This window comes from Megascapheus bottae, chromosome 16 (genome assembly GCF_031878675.1).
Source record: "Megascapheus bottae isolate mThoBot1 chromosome 16, mThoBot2.hap1, whole genome shotgun sequence".
Lineage (NCBI taxonomy): Eukaryota > Metazoa > Chordata > Mammalia > Rodentia > Geomyidae > Megascapheus > Megascapheus bottae.
In genome coordinates this window covers 7,862,261-7,879,910 of record NC_143524.1, presented here as the reverse complement: position 1 = coordinate 7,879,910, position 17,650 = coordinate 7,862,261, and the positions used below count along the sequence as shown (strand labels likewise).

The 17,650-nt window shown below is 39.4% G+C and overlaps 1 protein-coding gene across 1 annotated transcript; it reads left to right on the top strand.

Annotated features, from left to right (window-relative positions):
- Nucleotides 1–5,181: 5,181 nt before the first annotated feature.
- Nucleotides 5,182–16,890, top strand: Ms4a7 (membrane spanning 4-domains A7). The gene is made up of 6 exons (XM_090348697.1): nucleotides 5,182–5,328; nucleotides 8,731–8,865; nucleotides 10,217–10,273; nucleotides 11,726–11,932; nucleotides 16,083–16,184; nucleotides 16,761–16,890. The coding sequence occupies exons 1-6, from the start codon at nucleotides 5,182–5,184 to the stop codon at nucleotides 16,827–16,829; spliced, it is 717 nt and encodes a 238-aa protein (XP_090204823.1). The 3' UTR covers nucleotides 16,830–16,890.
- Nucleotides 16,891–17,650: the final 760 nt, after the last annotated feature.

The window sequence follows — 17,650 nt, the reverse complement described above, 5'->3', positions numbered from 1 at the left end:
ATGAAAATCAGTGTAACCACTCTGGAAATCAGTATGAAGATTACATTTAAAAATTAAGATACGGTACCTGAGATGCAGCTTAAGTAGTAGCGCACCTTCCATGAGCAAAAACACCAAGAGAATCAGGTCCTGAGTTCAAGCTCCAGTACTGGAACACACTAAATTAAAGTAGGGGCTAGAAGTTTGGCCTAGTGCTAGAATACTTGCCTAGCATGCATGATGTCCCAGGTTCAATTCCTCAGTACCATAAACATAGAAAAGGTTGGAAGTGGTGCTGTGGCTCAAGTGGTAGAGCTCTAGCCTTGAGAAAGCCCAAGGACAGTGCTCAGACTCTGAGTTAAAAGCCCTATACTGGCAAAAGAAAAATTACAGCTATAACTACCATATGACCCTGCTATACCAGTCTCTGGCATCTGTCTGAATGAGTGTAAGTCAGTTATAGTCAGGATGTCTGTAATCCATGTTTACAGAACCACTACTCTCACAATAGTTAAAATATGAGATCAACCTAGATGCTTGTCAAAGGTGAATGCATAAAGAAAATGTAGTGTATATACACAATAGATGATTACACTAAGCAAAATAAATGAGAGAATAAGAAAGACAAATCTTACAAGTCCACTTTTATATGTGGAGCCTAGTTCTTATAAATAATGATATTCCAGCTGAGTACATTCAAATCAAAATGGTAGAGCTGGGCACAATGGCTCATACCTGTAATTCTAGCTACTCAGGAGGCTGACATCTGAGGATCACAGTTCAAAGCCAGCCCAAGCACTAAAGAACCTGAGACTCTTATCTCCAATTAACCACTAGAAAATGGGAAGTGTGGCTGTGCTTCAAGGGGTAGGGAAGTAGCCTTGAGCTGAAGAGCCCAGGGACAACACCCAGGCCCAGGGATAGGATGGTAGCCTTGAGCTGAAGAGCTCAGGGACAGTGCCCAGGCCCAGAGTTCAAGCCCCATGACCAACAAAAAAAATGATGATGATGATGATGATGATGATGATGATGATGATGATGACATTACAATAATCAATGCACAGGAAGACAGAGTAAATGAATAACGATCCCTCAAAACCAGAATCCTCCCAAATTCAAATTACTATTGTTTTTATTATTAACATTATCATTATTCAGTGTCTACTTTTCATGAACTCTTTATATTCTTTCTCTTTAATTCTTCTAACACCTGGATAACAGAATAATTATTATCTGTCTCCCATTTAATAGATAAGAAAACTCAGCTTAAGAGCAGCTCAGTGGCTTGGCTTACCTAACTGTACCTCAAAATGGAGGAAACAAAGTGTCACTGGGATCATAATTGTTTCTCTCGTGTGCTATTTCTATTTTCTGTTATTTTCCCAGACCTCAAAATTTTAAAAAGAGGAAGCAGAGGCATTTTTTTATACATCAACCGTCTGTCACTACAGCAAAACTCGTATCTTGCATAATCAGAAACACTTCTCTGAGAAAGGAAAAGACAACCTAACATCTTGAAAGAAGAGAAGTAAGATTCATGGTTCCTGAAAGAATGGCCAGTAGGAAGTCTGGGTGACAGCTGTCCAGAGGTGAGCAAGCTGAACAGCCCGTCACTGTACACAGAACTGGGCTCTCAACAAGAAATCTCAACATTTTATTTGCATCATTACTTTGGGGGGAGATTTTGTGCTTTGCAACCGAAAGCCAGAGAACTAAATTCTCAGCCTGTCTCTGCAGCTGAGCTTGAATTGGGTGAGTAATTTTCCCTTTCTGGCATCAGTTTCCTTACTTGTCAAAGAAGAAAACTGGTTGCAAGAGTTAGGTTTTCCTCAAGATATGAAGTGAGGATTTCTCATTTCCCTGGCAGGCTACACAGTCTTACATGGAGTAAACAGTGAGAAAATACCGTGCTGTCTGACTGACTGCTATACTAGGGGAACATTTATCTATTCTAAGTCTGCATCATAGAAAATTACCATGTGCATTACAATAGCTCAAAACTTAGGTACATCACGTCATATAGGATGAGACTAAATGAAAGATCTCTAGAATATGGAAACAAGAGCTTTATTTTGTGTGATTGTTGTTCTTAATGTACTTTGTTATTTCTCTTCTCTTTTTGCCCTTTGGTTAATCTCATATTGTTACTGTATCTGATTGTGTTCCATGGTATATTGTATATACGTTTATTGGTTTATTTGAAATAGAAAAGGGAAGGGAGGAGAACAAGATGATTGGGAGAGAGAGGGGGGAGGGAAATGGGGACAAAAACATGAGAAGGGGTATCAATGTGTGAGAAGTAATGCACCTACTATCTGATGAATGTAACTGTAACCCCACTATACATTATCCCAACAATAAAAAAAATTAAATTAGATTAAAAAAAGAAAATTACCATGTGCTGAAATGGAGGGACACATCTAGTGGTACTCACTAGACACTATGTTGAATTTGTGAATGGGGACATGAAGGAAAAACCAAGAGAGACAGACGGAGAGGGAAGGGGTAACATCATCCAAAAAGAAATGTTCTCTTTACCTGATTTATAGAATGGTTTCCCCTCTGCAACCATTCTAGCATTTTAAATGGCTTAAGTACATTCACATTGTTGGGCAACACCATTATCAGGAAAAACTTGGGAATATTTTTATCTTTCCAGCTTTCTAATAATACAAAAGTAAACAGAAATGGCCATGTGCAAAACCGTGGACTTCCATGCAACCATTTGTCCCTAAAGCGATGACTGCAGGACTGTCTGAGAGGTTGTGGCCACTCCAGGTTTGTCTTCACCTGCTGCAGACATGGCATTAGTTGAGAGATCTCTTAAAAAGTTAAAGAATCCTGACTATGCAGAATTTATGCTTCAAATAGCAAATTTACCACCATTTAAACAGCATGGCTTGAAATCCACTTCTGCATGAAATTCTTAAGAAATAATTTAATGAAGAGGAACACAAAGTGGAAAAGTCTTTATTATGTCTTCTTTTTTTCCTGATGGGTAGAAAGAATTGAAGTAGTTCGACGACTGTGACTCATTAAATGAAACTAGAAATGAGTTCAGAAATCATTTGACTATACCACTTCTAAAAATTTCAATGACAAAATGTGCTTCACAGAATTCTAGCATTTTAAATGTGAGGTTCAATGGCTTAAGTACATTTACACTGTTACCATGAAAAACTTTGGAATGTTTTCATCTCTCCAAAGTAAAACTCTACACCTAGAAGCATTTCAGCTCCTCTCCTTCCAGCCAACAGCAACCACCTTCTTTCTACCAGGTCTATGAAACTGAGCTTTGGGTGACGCATGTAAGTAGAATCCCATGCATATATCAGAATTTACCCCTTGGATTTTATATTTAGCATATGGGTTTGTAATTAGCCCAGGATAATAAGTAGTCAATAAATAAAGGATAAAGATAGTCAATGATGTGAAATGGAAAAAGAATTATAAATGGCATGAACAGAATGACCATTGTTTACATTGTTATGAATGTATATGAGCATATATGAAGAGGATGGAAAAAAAGAATATAAAGGATATGTATGTAACGATAGTTATTCCATGGTAATTGTAAAGGATTAAGGAAGTTTTGTTTTATCCTATTTCCTTGAGTTGAGGGTCTGTTTTCTGTCCTTTTAAACCAAATAAGCAATGAATAAATAACAAGGAATAAATGCACATGGTGTGAGTCAGGCTGTAGGCTAGAGGGTATCCACTGGGCTTCCAGATCCTAACACAGGGCTAGAATCCAACATGCCATGTCATCTTTGTATATGAGACCTGAAAAATGCAATAAGCAATTCAGAACCAGGGAGGCTGCCTATTGAGTTTAGTACGGAGTCAAGTTGCCATGTTTGTTTGAGCCATGGAATGTAGGATCAAGACAGTAGCCATGCTTCTATGGTCTGGAGGTAGTTCTGGAAACAGAGTTCTCCCACCTACCCTGAGGTCACAAATCCCTAGCGGTAAAGATACAAACCCATGAGCAGCACACAGTGCTTCAGGGGCCATCAGACATGAGGTATTGGGCTCCCATCTGAGAGCCCTTCTACATCTCCTTCCACTAGACACAAGATTCTGCATGTCCTTTTCAAGATTTATGTGTTATGCACCCCATCCCGAGAACCTGGAGTTAGTCCTCCAATACCAAAACACTGAGGGGAAGTGTCAGAAAACACAACAGAGTCACCAGCAGATGATCACAAGCTCACAATCAAACCAAGGCCTTCAGGAGGGAGAAGGTTTTGCTTTGAGATCTGAGCAGCCTTCCAGCAAGCCCTGTGTCCAGCCCACAGAGGCCCAGCCATGCTTGTGAGCTGGTGGACAGCACGCTGCTTATTCCTTGAGTCGACATTGGAGATGCCAAGGTTTGAAGGAAGAGAAAAGAGAGCAAAGGCTCAATGTATAGAGAAAAAATCTGGACCAAATAGACCCAATCAAGCACATGCCAGATAGGCAAATACAGTCTAATAGTGATATTTGCTTTCATGTATTACACATATTCTGCATGCCAGGTTAAGTACTTTTGGTGACTATTTTATTTGAATGAAAACCACTAAACTTATGTATAAATTGGGTTTAATTAACACTACATTACAGGACTGTTATAAGGATGAGAGCTACAATGGTCTACTGTCTAGAATTCAGCTAGAGTTAAATAAATGTTCATACTGATAATGACCAAGCCAATAGAAGTAAAGGGAAATATTCTGGAAAGGACATTGTCTTCTATTTAAGGAAGCAAGCAGAACAGTATTTGCCCAACTTTTTAATGGAAACAAAACAAAGACTAGAATAAAGAAGCAGGCTGTGTCGATAGAGCAAAAAAGCACTGTCCTGGAAGATGCAATGTGGGAACATACCGCAGGTGAAGAGGGGGTGGGAAAGGGTGGGGACAGGAAGTAGTCAGTGGGGGCTGCAGGATGTAGGAGGGATATCTGTGCCCAGGGCACAGGGCAAGTCCTGTGTGAACTGTCCATTTCCCAGTTGCCGAGTTGTTTCAAATGTTTCCATTATTCTCCCGGGGCATTCATTCTTCACGTTGACAATGGGTGGACTGTGTGAGACATGCTAGCTTTCCAGGGCTCTACGTTTGGTTTGGTTCCTAAAGACCAACCATCCTCAACTCTGCTCCTGGGAGAAAGCTCCAAACCTTGGGAACTGACCCTGTTCACTGCCTCTTTCAGCATGGTGAGCATCATGAGGCTTCAGCCCAGCACCAAGGGGCCTTCTGACAGCATCCCACCAAAGGTCAGCGTTAGCCCCCAAAGAGAGAAAGCCGTACACAATGACCACCAAGAGAATGGCCTAAAGATCAGGCTACAGCATGAAGCCACAGTTCTTGGGGTAAGTCCACTTCCTTAGAAAGGGAACTTGGAGGAAATATGCTTGACCAGCTATCTGCAGTGCTTCTGGGAAAATCACTTGTTTCCAGCTGACTCCAGACTAATCCAGACAGGAAATGGAGCTTTCTGAGAAGACCCTCCCATGCCTCAGGTCTTTCTATAAACTAATCAGAACCACTAAGTTCTTTTTTGAATTTAATTTTCTTTTCAGGGTGATGTACAGAGAGGTTATGGTTATATAATCACTAAGTTTTTTTCCCACCAGAACACTACTTAATTAATAACTCGGTCTTTTCCAATTTAACTTTGGTAGAGATCTTCTAATCTAACTTTGGTAGAGATTTTAAATTGAACTATAATTTTATTCAGTTTTTTTTCTGGGACTGTTTTTTTCAAATATTTGAGATGAAACACTAACTTAACCTCACTATGTATTTTTTCTCCTTTTCTATATGATGAATACAAGGCAATAAGAGTCCTACATCAGCATTCATTCTGGACACTCCCAATTAAGACAACTCCTACTCTTTCCCACCTTTGGAATTTTTCCCAATTGTGCCTTCAGAATAATCTCAATCCCTCTACTTTCTTCTCAGAGATCTCTTAATCTGCTTTCAGAAGAGAAATTTGTATTCTGGGGGCATATTTCCTGGTCCACTCTCACCCCTGACCATGGAAATAAAGTCAGTATTGTCTTTGCTTCTCAAGATACTTTGAGATCCATCTTTCAGTTTATCTCATATCCTTAGAATTTCACATCTTCAAAGCCTTTGTGAGCTACCTATTAATTTGTCCTCATATATCATTAGCCATTTGGCATTCCAAACCTTGGCCCCTAAGTCATCATCTAGTAGAGATTCATCGGAAGTCATCCTATTTCAATATTCATGTGAGTGCTATGGTCTGCTCTGTGTCCTGTCATTTCCTCGACTTCCGTCTCCCAAGGTGTGTTCATCCAAACTCAGATGCACATTCCTTAGACCACACCCTAAACCTTCTCAGCACCAATAGCAGAAAATCTATCACTACCCTAAATTTCCAACATCCCACACTGCAAATACCACTCCCAAGCTTTCCCAGATAGCTCACCATGATTCTATCTTGACTTTAATTTCACCAATCAGTATTAATAATATCGCTCTGTCATAAGCTCATTTTCTTCTTTCAAAGTCCCAGAATTCACTCTTTCATGGACTTTCTGGTAGTCATCTCTGATCCCCCAACAACACACTTCCGGCAAACTGAACCATTGGTTTAATTCTAATTATCTGCCCTTCCTACTCCATATCTGAGTCTAGAAAGTAACACACACACACACACACACACACACACTCCTAAGATTTATGACCATTACCTCAAATAGACTGTTAAGGCTATCCAAAAGATACACACTTTCTTTCATTCACTCCCTGACCACTCCAGAAAAACACTTCATGCCTTCTAATCTATAATAAATCTCCCTCACTCTCATTTTTCATTGAATACATTTCCTATAAGACTAAATAAATGGAAGCAATCTTGACAGAATTCCACAACATCTCCAGTTTACCCACACTGATGCCCCTGCACTCTCCCCTCTCCAGTACTAAGAACAGAATGTCCACTACTTAATGCTGACACTCCATTTGTGCACAAAATCTCATCTCTGATGACTTGTTCCAGAAATACTGCCTAGTTTTCCTGCCATTTTGTGATAAATTCTATGAGCACAGAAGCTTAATATAATTTATTCCAATGAGAGAAAATACTTTAATTTCATGCATGCTTCAGCTGATGCTCTTTTCCCTATTTATCTTCAAGGAACATTCATTTGAATAGGGCCAGGCCAATATCTCTAACTTCTCTTGAGTAATATTCTTTCTTGGGCTGATAATAATGATATTCTTTCTTGAATCATATCAACTAGCATTGTTGTTCCACATTAACAAACTGATTTCTGAATTTTTGTTCTTTTTCTTGAATAGAAGATTATGTGATTTTTTTCAGTTGACTTCATTTTCGTATTTAAAATATTTCATTCACTTGGTTTTCAGGACATCACATGCTTCTGCTTTTCTCCAATGATACATCTCCAACAATAATGATTTTCATTTGCTTCGCTCCCTGATTCCTGCCATACAACATGTATTCAATAAATATTAATTTATGAATGGCAAACTTCTCTAAATTTTAGATTATTTTGCCTCTTCTATCATCTTTCAATAGCTATATGCTTTAAGTAGTGATTAAAAATATGAGGTCCCATTTAAACTAATAGGGCAAAAATTACTATTCTTCCCATTAGCATTTGTACAGATTTACAATATCTACTTTAATTTTCTTTATTTATAAAACAAAGAAGGTTAAAAGTATGCAGAATGTAGTTTTTCCAATAAATATTAATTACTACAATTATCAGGATAAAATGGATATTACATTGAAATGATGAGCTCATTCCTGTATTCCAAGCTTTTCAAGTGGCTAGGTTTGAGGATTGCGGTTCAACACCCACCAAGACAAGATAGTCCATGAAACTTTTAGTTCTAATTAACTACACACACACACACACACACACACACACACACACACACACACACACACCAGAAGTGGACCTATAGCTCAAGTGGTATTTACTAGCCTTGTGCAAATAAAGCTCAGGGATAGTGCCCAGGCCCTGAGTTCAAATCCTAGGACCACCATTTTTAGAAGTTTAAATTAATAAAGAATGACAGCAACTGAAACTGATTCTGTTTGATGCCATTGAAACTGAACCCTCCATTCCTATTCTTTTAATAAATTTGTTTTCTATAGTCTCCTAACTGGACTAATGTACAGACAACTTTTCTCCAGCTTCTTAAAAACAAAATGAAACAAAAAATAAGATTTTTTTTTTTGGCTGAAAGCTGGTGGTTCACGCCTATAATCCTAGCTACTCAGGAGGCTGAGATCAAAGCCAGCCTAGACACAAAAGTCCCTGAAACTCTCCAATTAACCACCAGAAAAAGATAAGTGTCACTATGTCTCAACATGGCAGAGCATTAGCCTTGAACTAGAGAGCTTAGGGGCAGTGCCCAGGCCCCACAAATGACAAAAATAAAAAAAATTGTAAATGTCACTTATAAATTAAAATGTATTTTTGGTCATTCTCTAGTTTGCTAATTTAATCATCCTTTCAGAAAAGAGGTTTAAGTTCTACATACTTTCTTTTTAAGGAATTATATATAACCTCTGCTTAAACATGTATAATTTGAATTATAACTATGTAAAACTTAACTCCTTGTGATTTTCCTTTTCCAAATGCAATTTTTTCCTTTTTCAATTATGAAATTCTAATGTTCAATACTCATTACAACTCACAGTGTGTATCTGAGTAGTCCTTTTCACTTGACATGCGTTCCAGAATCTTCCTTCTGGTCTGTTGTAGGTGATCCAAATTTTGTGCTGCCTGATGATTTCAGGTTTGGGAGCCATTTGGTTTTTAACCTCTTACTCCTTCCACTTTGATGCAGAAGTTTTCACCATTTTGATGTCTGGATATCCATTTGTCGGAGCCTTGTGTGTGAGTAGAGTGGGGTCTCAAGAGATGACATGTTTTTATAAATACGAATTGGGAACTTGGTCCTGGGTGACTCAGTCTTCAAGAGGAGGGGAGACAGGAGAGCAAGGCCTCAAAGCTTCCCTCTGTTAGCATTCCACTTTATGCCACTCCCCTTCTATAGGAGCAGCAGAGGGGCGTAACCTGTCCTCCTGCTGTATGAGGATCTCAAAAAGGGTTTTCATGGGACAAAAAGCAAGAAGGGACGGTAAATGTACTGGGTATAGAAGAGCAGCACTTCTGAGCCTGCACTCTAGCTTCCTGATGGAAAATATAAGAGCTTTTGTTTCCTTCTTTGGGACTTTCAAGAGACAGAGTGTAAGAAGGCCATGTTAAAATGGTCAAGTAAGACTACTAGTGGCTACAATAGCTTGCAGACATTTACATAGCAACAACAAAACTGAAGGGAAGTAGTCATTCTTGCTATGTGCTGAGTGGTAGCCCCGAGCCCTTTAAAGCTCTTTCTTGCTTCCTGTCATCTAACAGATCTTGAAAAGAATGGAGTGTATATTTTTTATTAGTAAGGACAATCTTCCATTAAAGATCATTTTTCCAAAATATCCTGAACAAAAGAGAATAAGGCACATATTCTGAGCAAGTTCACTATCAAAGCACTTCTTTTCAGTCCCTGTGTGGGCACAAATTATGCACTTGTGCAAGTTCTTGCTGTTACCAACAGAATAAATTATCCTTGTCTTCCCGGAAGCGATAGTTGAGGGCCTTGTGTTTCCTTGGGGAAGTTAGTGTTGGTTCCTGCTGGATCTCTTTTGTCTGTGAGTACCTAGTACCCAAATCATGATCTTAACCAATGGTCCCACTTCCCACAATACCTTACTTCTAACATCAGGATCCTTGATTCTACTAGGATCAAATACTAGCTTCTGAGGCTTATGATAAAGATTCTCCAATTACCCCAACCTAAAGTCTTAGGCCACCCACCCCTGCAGTTTCATGTGCTTGAGCTTCTGCACCTTGCCCCATCAGAGCCTCAGTCCTACATGCTGCTGCCAACTGCTTCAGCTATCCCTTCGAGCCACTGGTCTGCCTCAGTTTCCTCTCTTTCAACCTGGGAATTTGAATAATTTGTCTTTTTCCAGGGCTCCTCAGCTCCTTGTGCTTTCTAGTAAAATAAAGCCAATGCTCTGACCATCTGTCTATTCTTCAGAATCAATATAAACCCTGAGCAACATGAACTCATGCCATTTCTTCAGTAGCATTTCCCGACTACTTTTTGTTTGCTTAATGACTAAATGTATCATAAAAACTACATCCTGCAAGATGACTGAATTAGCTGTTCTTCTCTTTTTCTGAGCAGTTTGCGACTAGTGGATCTCTCTCAATTATGTCTGGAAAAATATCAATCAAACCTTTTGTAAGTATGTGTTCCATCAAATTACAATTAGCTTTAATTCTTCAAAATAGGCATATTATTATTTAGAGAATAATGCTCAGAAGAGGTTAGAGTGCCTCAGTTCTTCTGGCTGGCCGATTGGCAGAACCCAAACTGGAGTCTGTTTGTACTCTGTGTATGCAGGATGGTGGGGAAGCCACTTCTGAGATTAGCCTGAGAAAATGGAATCCCAAAGTAGAAAATAACTTCCTCTAGCACAAAGGCAATAGTTCACCCTAACAGTGATCCATCAGTGATAAGGAAGTCCAAGTGAACTGATTTCAGCTCCAAAACCCTACCCCTTCCCAATGCTATGAACTCTAAAACCTACCCCTGAGCTGGGGCTCTAGTGGCTCATATCTATAATCCTACCTACGAAGGAGGCAGAGATCTGAGATCTGAGAATCAGGATTTGAAAATCCATAAGACTCTTACCTCCAATTAACCACCATGAAAAGCCAGAATTGGAGTTGTAGCTCAAGTAGTAGAGTGCTAGCCTTGAGCCAAAATAGCTCAGGGACAGCACCCAGGACCAGCATACACACCCATGCACATGTGCATGCATGCACACATACATGCATTTACTCCTACTCCTGAGCTTAGCTTGTAGCTGCAATCATCTGGGCACATGCTAGTCTCTGCTACCCATATGTGTTCATCCCTGCACCTTCTAGAGTCAGAATATGGCTTTTCCTTGAGTCATTTTTGCAGGTGTGTGGTGCATAAACAGGAAAGGTTGCTATGGACAGGAGCAAAACCTGTAGCTGCTTCCTCCTATCATAGCTTCAAGGTTTGGGAGGAAATTGGCTATTGTATAGTAATTGTTTCATTTGTAAGTAGGTAGAAGAAAAGCATAAGGTTTACCATACATCTCTGCCTATCACCTTGCCACTGAGGGAAAGTTCAAGGTGTATTCTTATCATTTTGAACAACCACTGTTTATCCCTGAAGGTCAATTGCATGCCATTTGAAGGTTATATGATACTCCATAGGGCCAGTTGTCCTCTTCACTAGTTTATGCCTATCTCTAAACCTACTCCTCCATGTAAAGCAACCCCAAACACTGGGATTTCTAGAGGGAATGAAAGATATATTCCAAGAGTTCTTGAAGTCAAGGTAGTTATTGTCAGTGGCCTGAGTGAACCATCTCTGAGTTTAGTGCAATAGAGTCCACTGAGAGAAGCCAGAGCCCCTCCTCCCTAAGGACAGTTATTGTGTCTTCTCATTGGACAGCATTAATAATTATATCCCATGATGAACTACATAGTGGAGAGAGATAAAAAAATAACATGATACAATCTCTGTCCAATAGGAGAACTTAAACAAAGGGAGAAACATGCCCAAGGAAACATGTCTGCTATACATTGGACAGAGGGAAAACAGCACTGTTTGCTGATTCTGTGATGACAGCCTAATGCAGAATTTCTCTTCCAGGCCCTGAGCAGCCTGGCTTCCAATGCAGTGAGTTCTGCCATTGCTGGGGCAGGCCTCTTCTTCCTTGCTAATAGCCTGGTGGCCTTGGGGACTGCTTCTCCACCTTGTAACTCAGGAAAGGAACATCAATCTCTATCACCTTATTCAGAGTACTACTCCTCAATATATGAAGACAAGGACTGTCTCCTGGCTGGTGTCAATATAACAGTAAGTGGTTTTAGACTGAATGTCCTGTCATGTGAAGCAAGTCTCTTCTTTACCCAATTTCTGCTTTTTCCATAGTCTCTGTTCCTATTTGTCTGGACGTCTGTTACACAGAAACAATTCTCGATTAAAAGAGACCTGTTACCAGACTGTGTCATATGAGGGAATCCAGTAAAAAAAAAAAAGTAAATAAAAAAAACAATAGAAACTCTGTCCCCTAGGTGTTCTTAAGTATACAATTATTCCGAACTTTTTGACTTTAACTGTCAAAGTGCCCCTTTCTTGAGAAGGTATTTTTTCAAACATAGGCAGAAATAGTTTTCTTTATTGAAATTATTTTTGAACTTCAGATTTTTTTCTCTTAAGGAGTTGTAAGAATTTACTTCTTAGAGATGCTTATTTTCTAGTCATCAGTGAAGTTGAGTAAAGAGAAGCAGAGTAGATAGCCCGATGGAAAAGTGTTCGGTTTGCCTAGTGTTTTTGAAGCTCTGAGTTTGATCCCTAGCAATGAAGAATGAAAGAGAGAGGTGGGGGGAGAAGAAGGAGGAGGAGGAGGAGGAGGAAGAGGAGAAGGAAGGAAGGAAGGAAAGAAGGAAGGAAGAAAATTAGGATGAAAGGAAAGAGAGAAAGAAAAGGAGGATGGAAGGAGGGAGGGATGAAGAAGGAAGGAAGGAAGGAAGGAAGGAAGGAAGGAAGGAAGGAAGGAAGGAAGGAAGGAAGGAGAAGGGAAGAAGGGAAGGAGAGAGGAAGGAAGAGAGGACTATGAAAACATATGCAGTGTTTAATTTCTTCAAATATGTGCCTACATGTGCTACAAAAATTGAACATCAAACCCAAATACATGATCCAGCAAGGCTGGCAAAGAGGGTGAATGATAAAAGCTGGTTTATCAATACCAGAAACTATGTTCCTCTGTAAGTTTATAGGGATGAGGAGACAAAAGCATTCTCTCTCATCTCCCTGAGTCCATCTGTCTCACAATCTAAGAGCATTTTTGCGCTCATATCTGCCTGAATCTCTCCATGTGACCTACAGTCATTTTGATCCAGGAGGTTGAGGAAGTAAAAGAGCAAAGAGACCCGTTGGGTTAGAAATCAACATGAGGACTCATGTTGTATAATCATGGTGCAAATGACAAGGAATGAATGTTGAAGAATCATGGTCCCATGGGGACAACTGGGGTTTATTTCAATGAAAGCTAATCTCATTACAACAAATTTCCTCCCACTCAGACAACTCAACCCAAAAAGAACTTCAGAGTTTTTTTTCCAGTCTTGGGACTTGAACACAGGGCCTGAGCACTGTCCTTGGGCATTCTCAAGGCTAGAGCTCTATCACCTGAGCCACAGCACCACTTCTGGCTTTTTTTCTATGCATGTGGTACCGAGGAATTGAATCCAAGTCTTTGTGCATACTAGGCAAGCACTCTACCACTAGGCTAAACTCCTGTGCCCCAAAAGAACTTCTTATAACAACAAATTCAGATTCATCTTAGAACAGACTAATCTGATCCCTAGTGTCACCTCTTTTTAATTAATGCAGCTATAACCTAGAGTAATGCAATAGATAAAAAAACACATATATAGTTTTTAATATGTTGATATATATGAATGGGAGAAAAAAAAACAATCAAGAAGGTAAGATGATATCCTATGTCCCAGAATCTTAGAAGAATTATAAAGTCAAATTATGAAGTAAGTGATGAAAATTTGGGGTAATCTCTACAAAAATATTTATGTTAAAGGCTAGGGTCATAAAGATTTTTTTGCTGGGGTAATGTATAGAGGGAAGACAGTTACATTCACCAGGTAGTAGATGCATTATTTTTCACACATTGATATAGGGTCATAAAGTTTTAATTCCCAGAAAATGTTACAGTTTTACTAAACTACAGGAACTTACTGAGTACCTTGGGGGAAAATTTGAAAGTTCAGAGTGAATATTTGCCCAATATTGGAGAATAAGATGCGGAAAATGGCTACTCAGTGTTCCAAGGAGTTGAATGAAATCTTGTTATCTGCTTACTAAGCCTCAAATTATCCAAGTCACACATAAAATAGGGGAATTTCAAATAAAGGAAGTATGTTATCCAAGCTTTGTGTTGCTATGACAAATGACTGATACAAACAACTTAAGGGAGGAAATACTGGTTTTGGGGGGGTGTCTTTTTGGTTTGTCCATTTGTTTGTGTTGTGTGGGGTTTACCCTATCCTGGGGCTTGAACTAGAGCCTGGGTGCTATCCCTGAGCCTCTTCGTGTTCAAGGCTAGCATTCTACTTTAGCCATGGCACTACTTCCAGCTCTTTTGAGTAGTTTATTCAAGATAAGAGTCTTACAGGGACTTCTCTGCCCAGGCTGGCTTCAAACCACAATCCTCAGATCTCAACCTCCTGAGGAGCTAGGATAACAGGCATGAGCCACAAGCACCCAGCAGATGTACTGGTTTCAATTCAGACTAATGTTTGTTTTTTTCTGTATGTCTGTCAGCATCAACTCACATGTCCATATATACATACAGTGTCCCTTGATCATCAGAATCACTCCCTCCATCATTCTCTGATAGTACCTTCCTCTTCCCAAAACAGTATGGACAAGCTGCTTCATTGTTCCATGTTCACACATGGGCAGTTTCAGAAGTTTCAGTCCCTGGTCTGTTAGTCTCCACTACTTTGGATGAGGCCAAATGTCATAGAAGTGTGTTACGTACATGGAGGAAGAGGCTGTTTACTACCTCATGACAGCCAGGAAGCAAAGCGAGGGGATCTAGGATGCAGCCAGAGACAAGGCCTATCATTCAAGGGCACACCCTCAGTGAAGCACATCCCCTAACTAGGTCCCACTTCTGAGACTTCCTTAAAGTCTATTCAAGTGAATCTACCAATGGATCCACCCACTGGTGAAAGCAGAGTTCTCATGACCCAATTACTTCTGGTCACCTCTAAATAATCATTACCTCTGACTAAGCCTTCAATACATGAGCATTTTCAAGGGAGACTTCATATTCAAACTGCAGCAGAAAGTGCTCTAAAAATTGGACTCCTGGATTTAAAAACTCCTAAGGTACTGGAGGAATCAAGCCGAAAACCTAGAAAAATATCAATAATCCCAACCAATGAGACATTATTTTTGCAAGTCCAGGGGCTTGAACTCAGGGCCTGGTCACTATCTTTTGAGTTTTTTCAAGGCTAGTGCTCTACCACAACACCACTTCCAGCTTTTCCTGTATATCTAGTTCCAAGGAATTGAACCCAGGGCTTCGTGCATGCTAGGCAAGCACTCTACCACTAGGCCACACTCTGGGCTCCCAATGAGACTTTTACACATCAAAGAATCCCACTATACCACCACCAAAACACCAGTTATCTGCTGATAAAAGTATTATAAGAAATAAAGAAAAAATAACAAGAGCAGTAGAGCAAAGGCACTAGTTAGTATCCTAAGAATTGGAGATAATAACATGGCTGTAATTAAAATATATTTTAAGTCATTAAATATATTAAAAGAACTAAAAGTAAAGCAAAATAAGGACAACAGAGGCAATATGGAAAAATATTAACTCGACCATTAATACTAACTTTGGACTTAAAACTTGAGCAAATCAGTTAGTGGCAGATTCAATGTATCTAAAAGCATATATATTGAAATTCAAGCCTGATTAAACCACACAGAATATGACACTAAGATAAAAATGTGAAAAGTATGAAAGAAAGATGAGACAATATGAAAGCTTCAGTGGCATTAAACAATTTGACATATGTTTAATGAAAGTTACAAGACGAAAGGATGGGAGAGAAAAATACACAAAAAGAAAAACTTGAGACTTCTTCAAATTAAAGACATGAGATTTTAGTCCCTAAAACTGTACCAAGACCATAGCAGGATAAACAAAATCAAATCAACACCTAGAAACATCACTATGAATATTTTTAAGGGGCAACTCTTTGTATGTGGACATGAAGCAACCAGAGAGAAGAGGCGCATGACAGTTATTTATAATAATGTGAAACATCAAGGTTCTGGTATTAAAAATCAGAGAAGAGAAGCATGTTTGTCACTTCTTGTCTTCCTTGGAGGGGCCGCCATCTCCCAATCTCCTCTCAATAGGCACAAGTTACTTATATTAGGTATTAATCACTGATGCTCCAATTTGCAGTGTATTTTGCTGGTGATGTTTGTCTTCAGTGTGCTGGAACTTTTGCTTGCTGTCTATGCCTCTGTCTTTTGGTGGAACCATATCTACTCCAGCAACACCAAAGTGAGTACGCTGACATCTCACATAACACCTGCCATGTCCTACATCTGAGCTACAATGATCCAGGTTCAGAAAGGGTCACAAAGAATTAATCACTGGTCATGAGACACATGTAGAAGATGACTTTTATAGTAGAATAAAAAAGTTTAACGAGTGGGTTTCTACAGGAGTGGGTTTCTGAGATCAGTGGGTATGTACAGAGAAGTAGACCGTCAGATATTATTTGTCGGATATGAATATGAAGCTAGTTGGCTTTAGAAATCATCTGGCCTTACTCCTCATGAAGAACTACAGCTTGAAGGAAATTGCAGAGGAAAGCTGATCACCTCATGGTGGCCAGGAAGCAGGGAGAATAAGGGCACGATTTAACTTTGAAAGGCACACCTTCAGTAGTGGCCTATTTCCTCCACCCATCTTCATATCCTAATAGCATACTTATGAATGGATTAATTCCTTGTCCAATCTATCAGCTAAGGACCAAGCTTTAACACATGAGAAATGGGGGAGTGGGGAATGTAGGAGGAGGGAGCACTTCATATGCAAATCACAAAAGTTACTAACAAATTTTATCTTTTCTAGAGTGCATTCCCCTTACCTCCGTCACATAAGGATATCCATCAAGTCAAAAAGAGCTCATTGTGGATATGAGTTACCCTTAATTCAGAAGAAAACCTAGTGCAAATGGTAAAGTGTGACGAGACTCCCCAAATCTCATTCATTGTAGATGTAAAAATAAACTCTTGGAAGTTTTTGTGTTGTATTTTCCCTGTGGGTACCACGGAAGCCACCTCTTTGCCATCGTTTTAAATGAGAACGCATAAGTTTATAGATGTGTATGTTCATATGCATATATGTGCTATTTGCCAATCCAAACTCACATTCAAGTTCCTAAAACACAAGTAAAAGCATGATGATGATGATGATGATGGTGGTGATGGTGGTGGTGATAATGGTGATGATGAAGACAAACACTTTAAGCTAGTCAATCCTTAATACAATTCCTCAGTCTTCAAATCGTCACAATGCTTGGTCTTCACAGCATATGAATTCAGCACTGTATATAGCAGTTGTTCTAACATAGAATAGTTTAGCCTCAAGGAATATCTAGCAGTGTTTGGACATGAGTTTTTAGAAGTTACAATTAGGGATGTACTACTGGTATCTAACTGAGTATAGGCCAGAGATGTTGATGAAGAGAGCTCCCTACTATGCAGAATTATTGGTCCAAATGCCAGCAGCATAAGGGTTGGGAAACCCTGGGGTTCATGGTTGGCATATTAGGAGTAACATCTGTATATACTATGTATGGTTATACACAATATGGTTAAACCATTTGTCTCCATGACTTAATAGTCAAAAATCACACCAGTTATAAGAATATAAAGGACTAATGTGGGAAAAAAAAGATTCCAAACAGCAATATGCTACAGAATAATATAGGCTTCTATATAAGACTAGTAGGTACACAT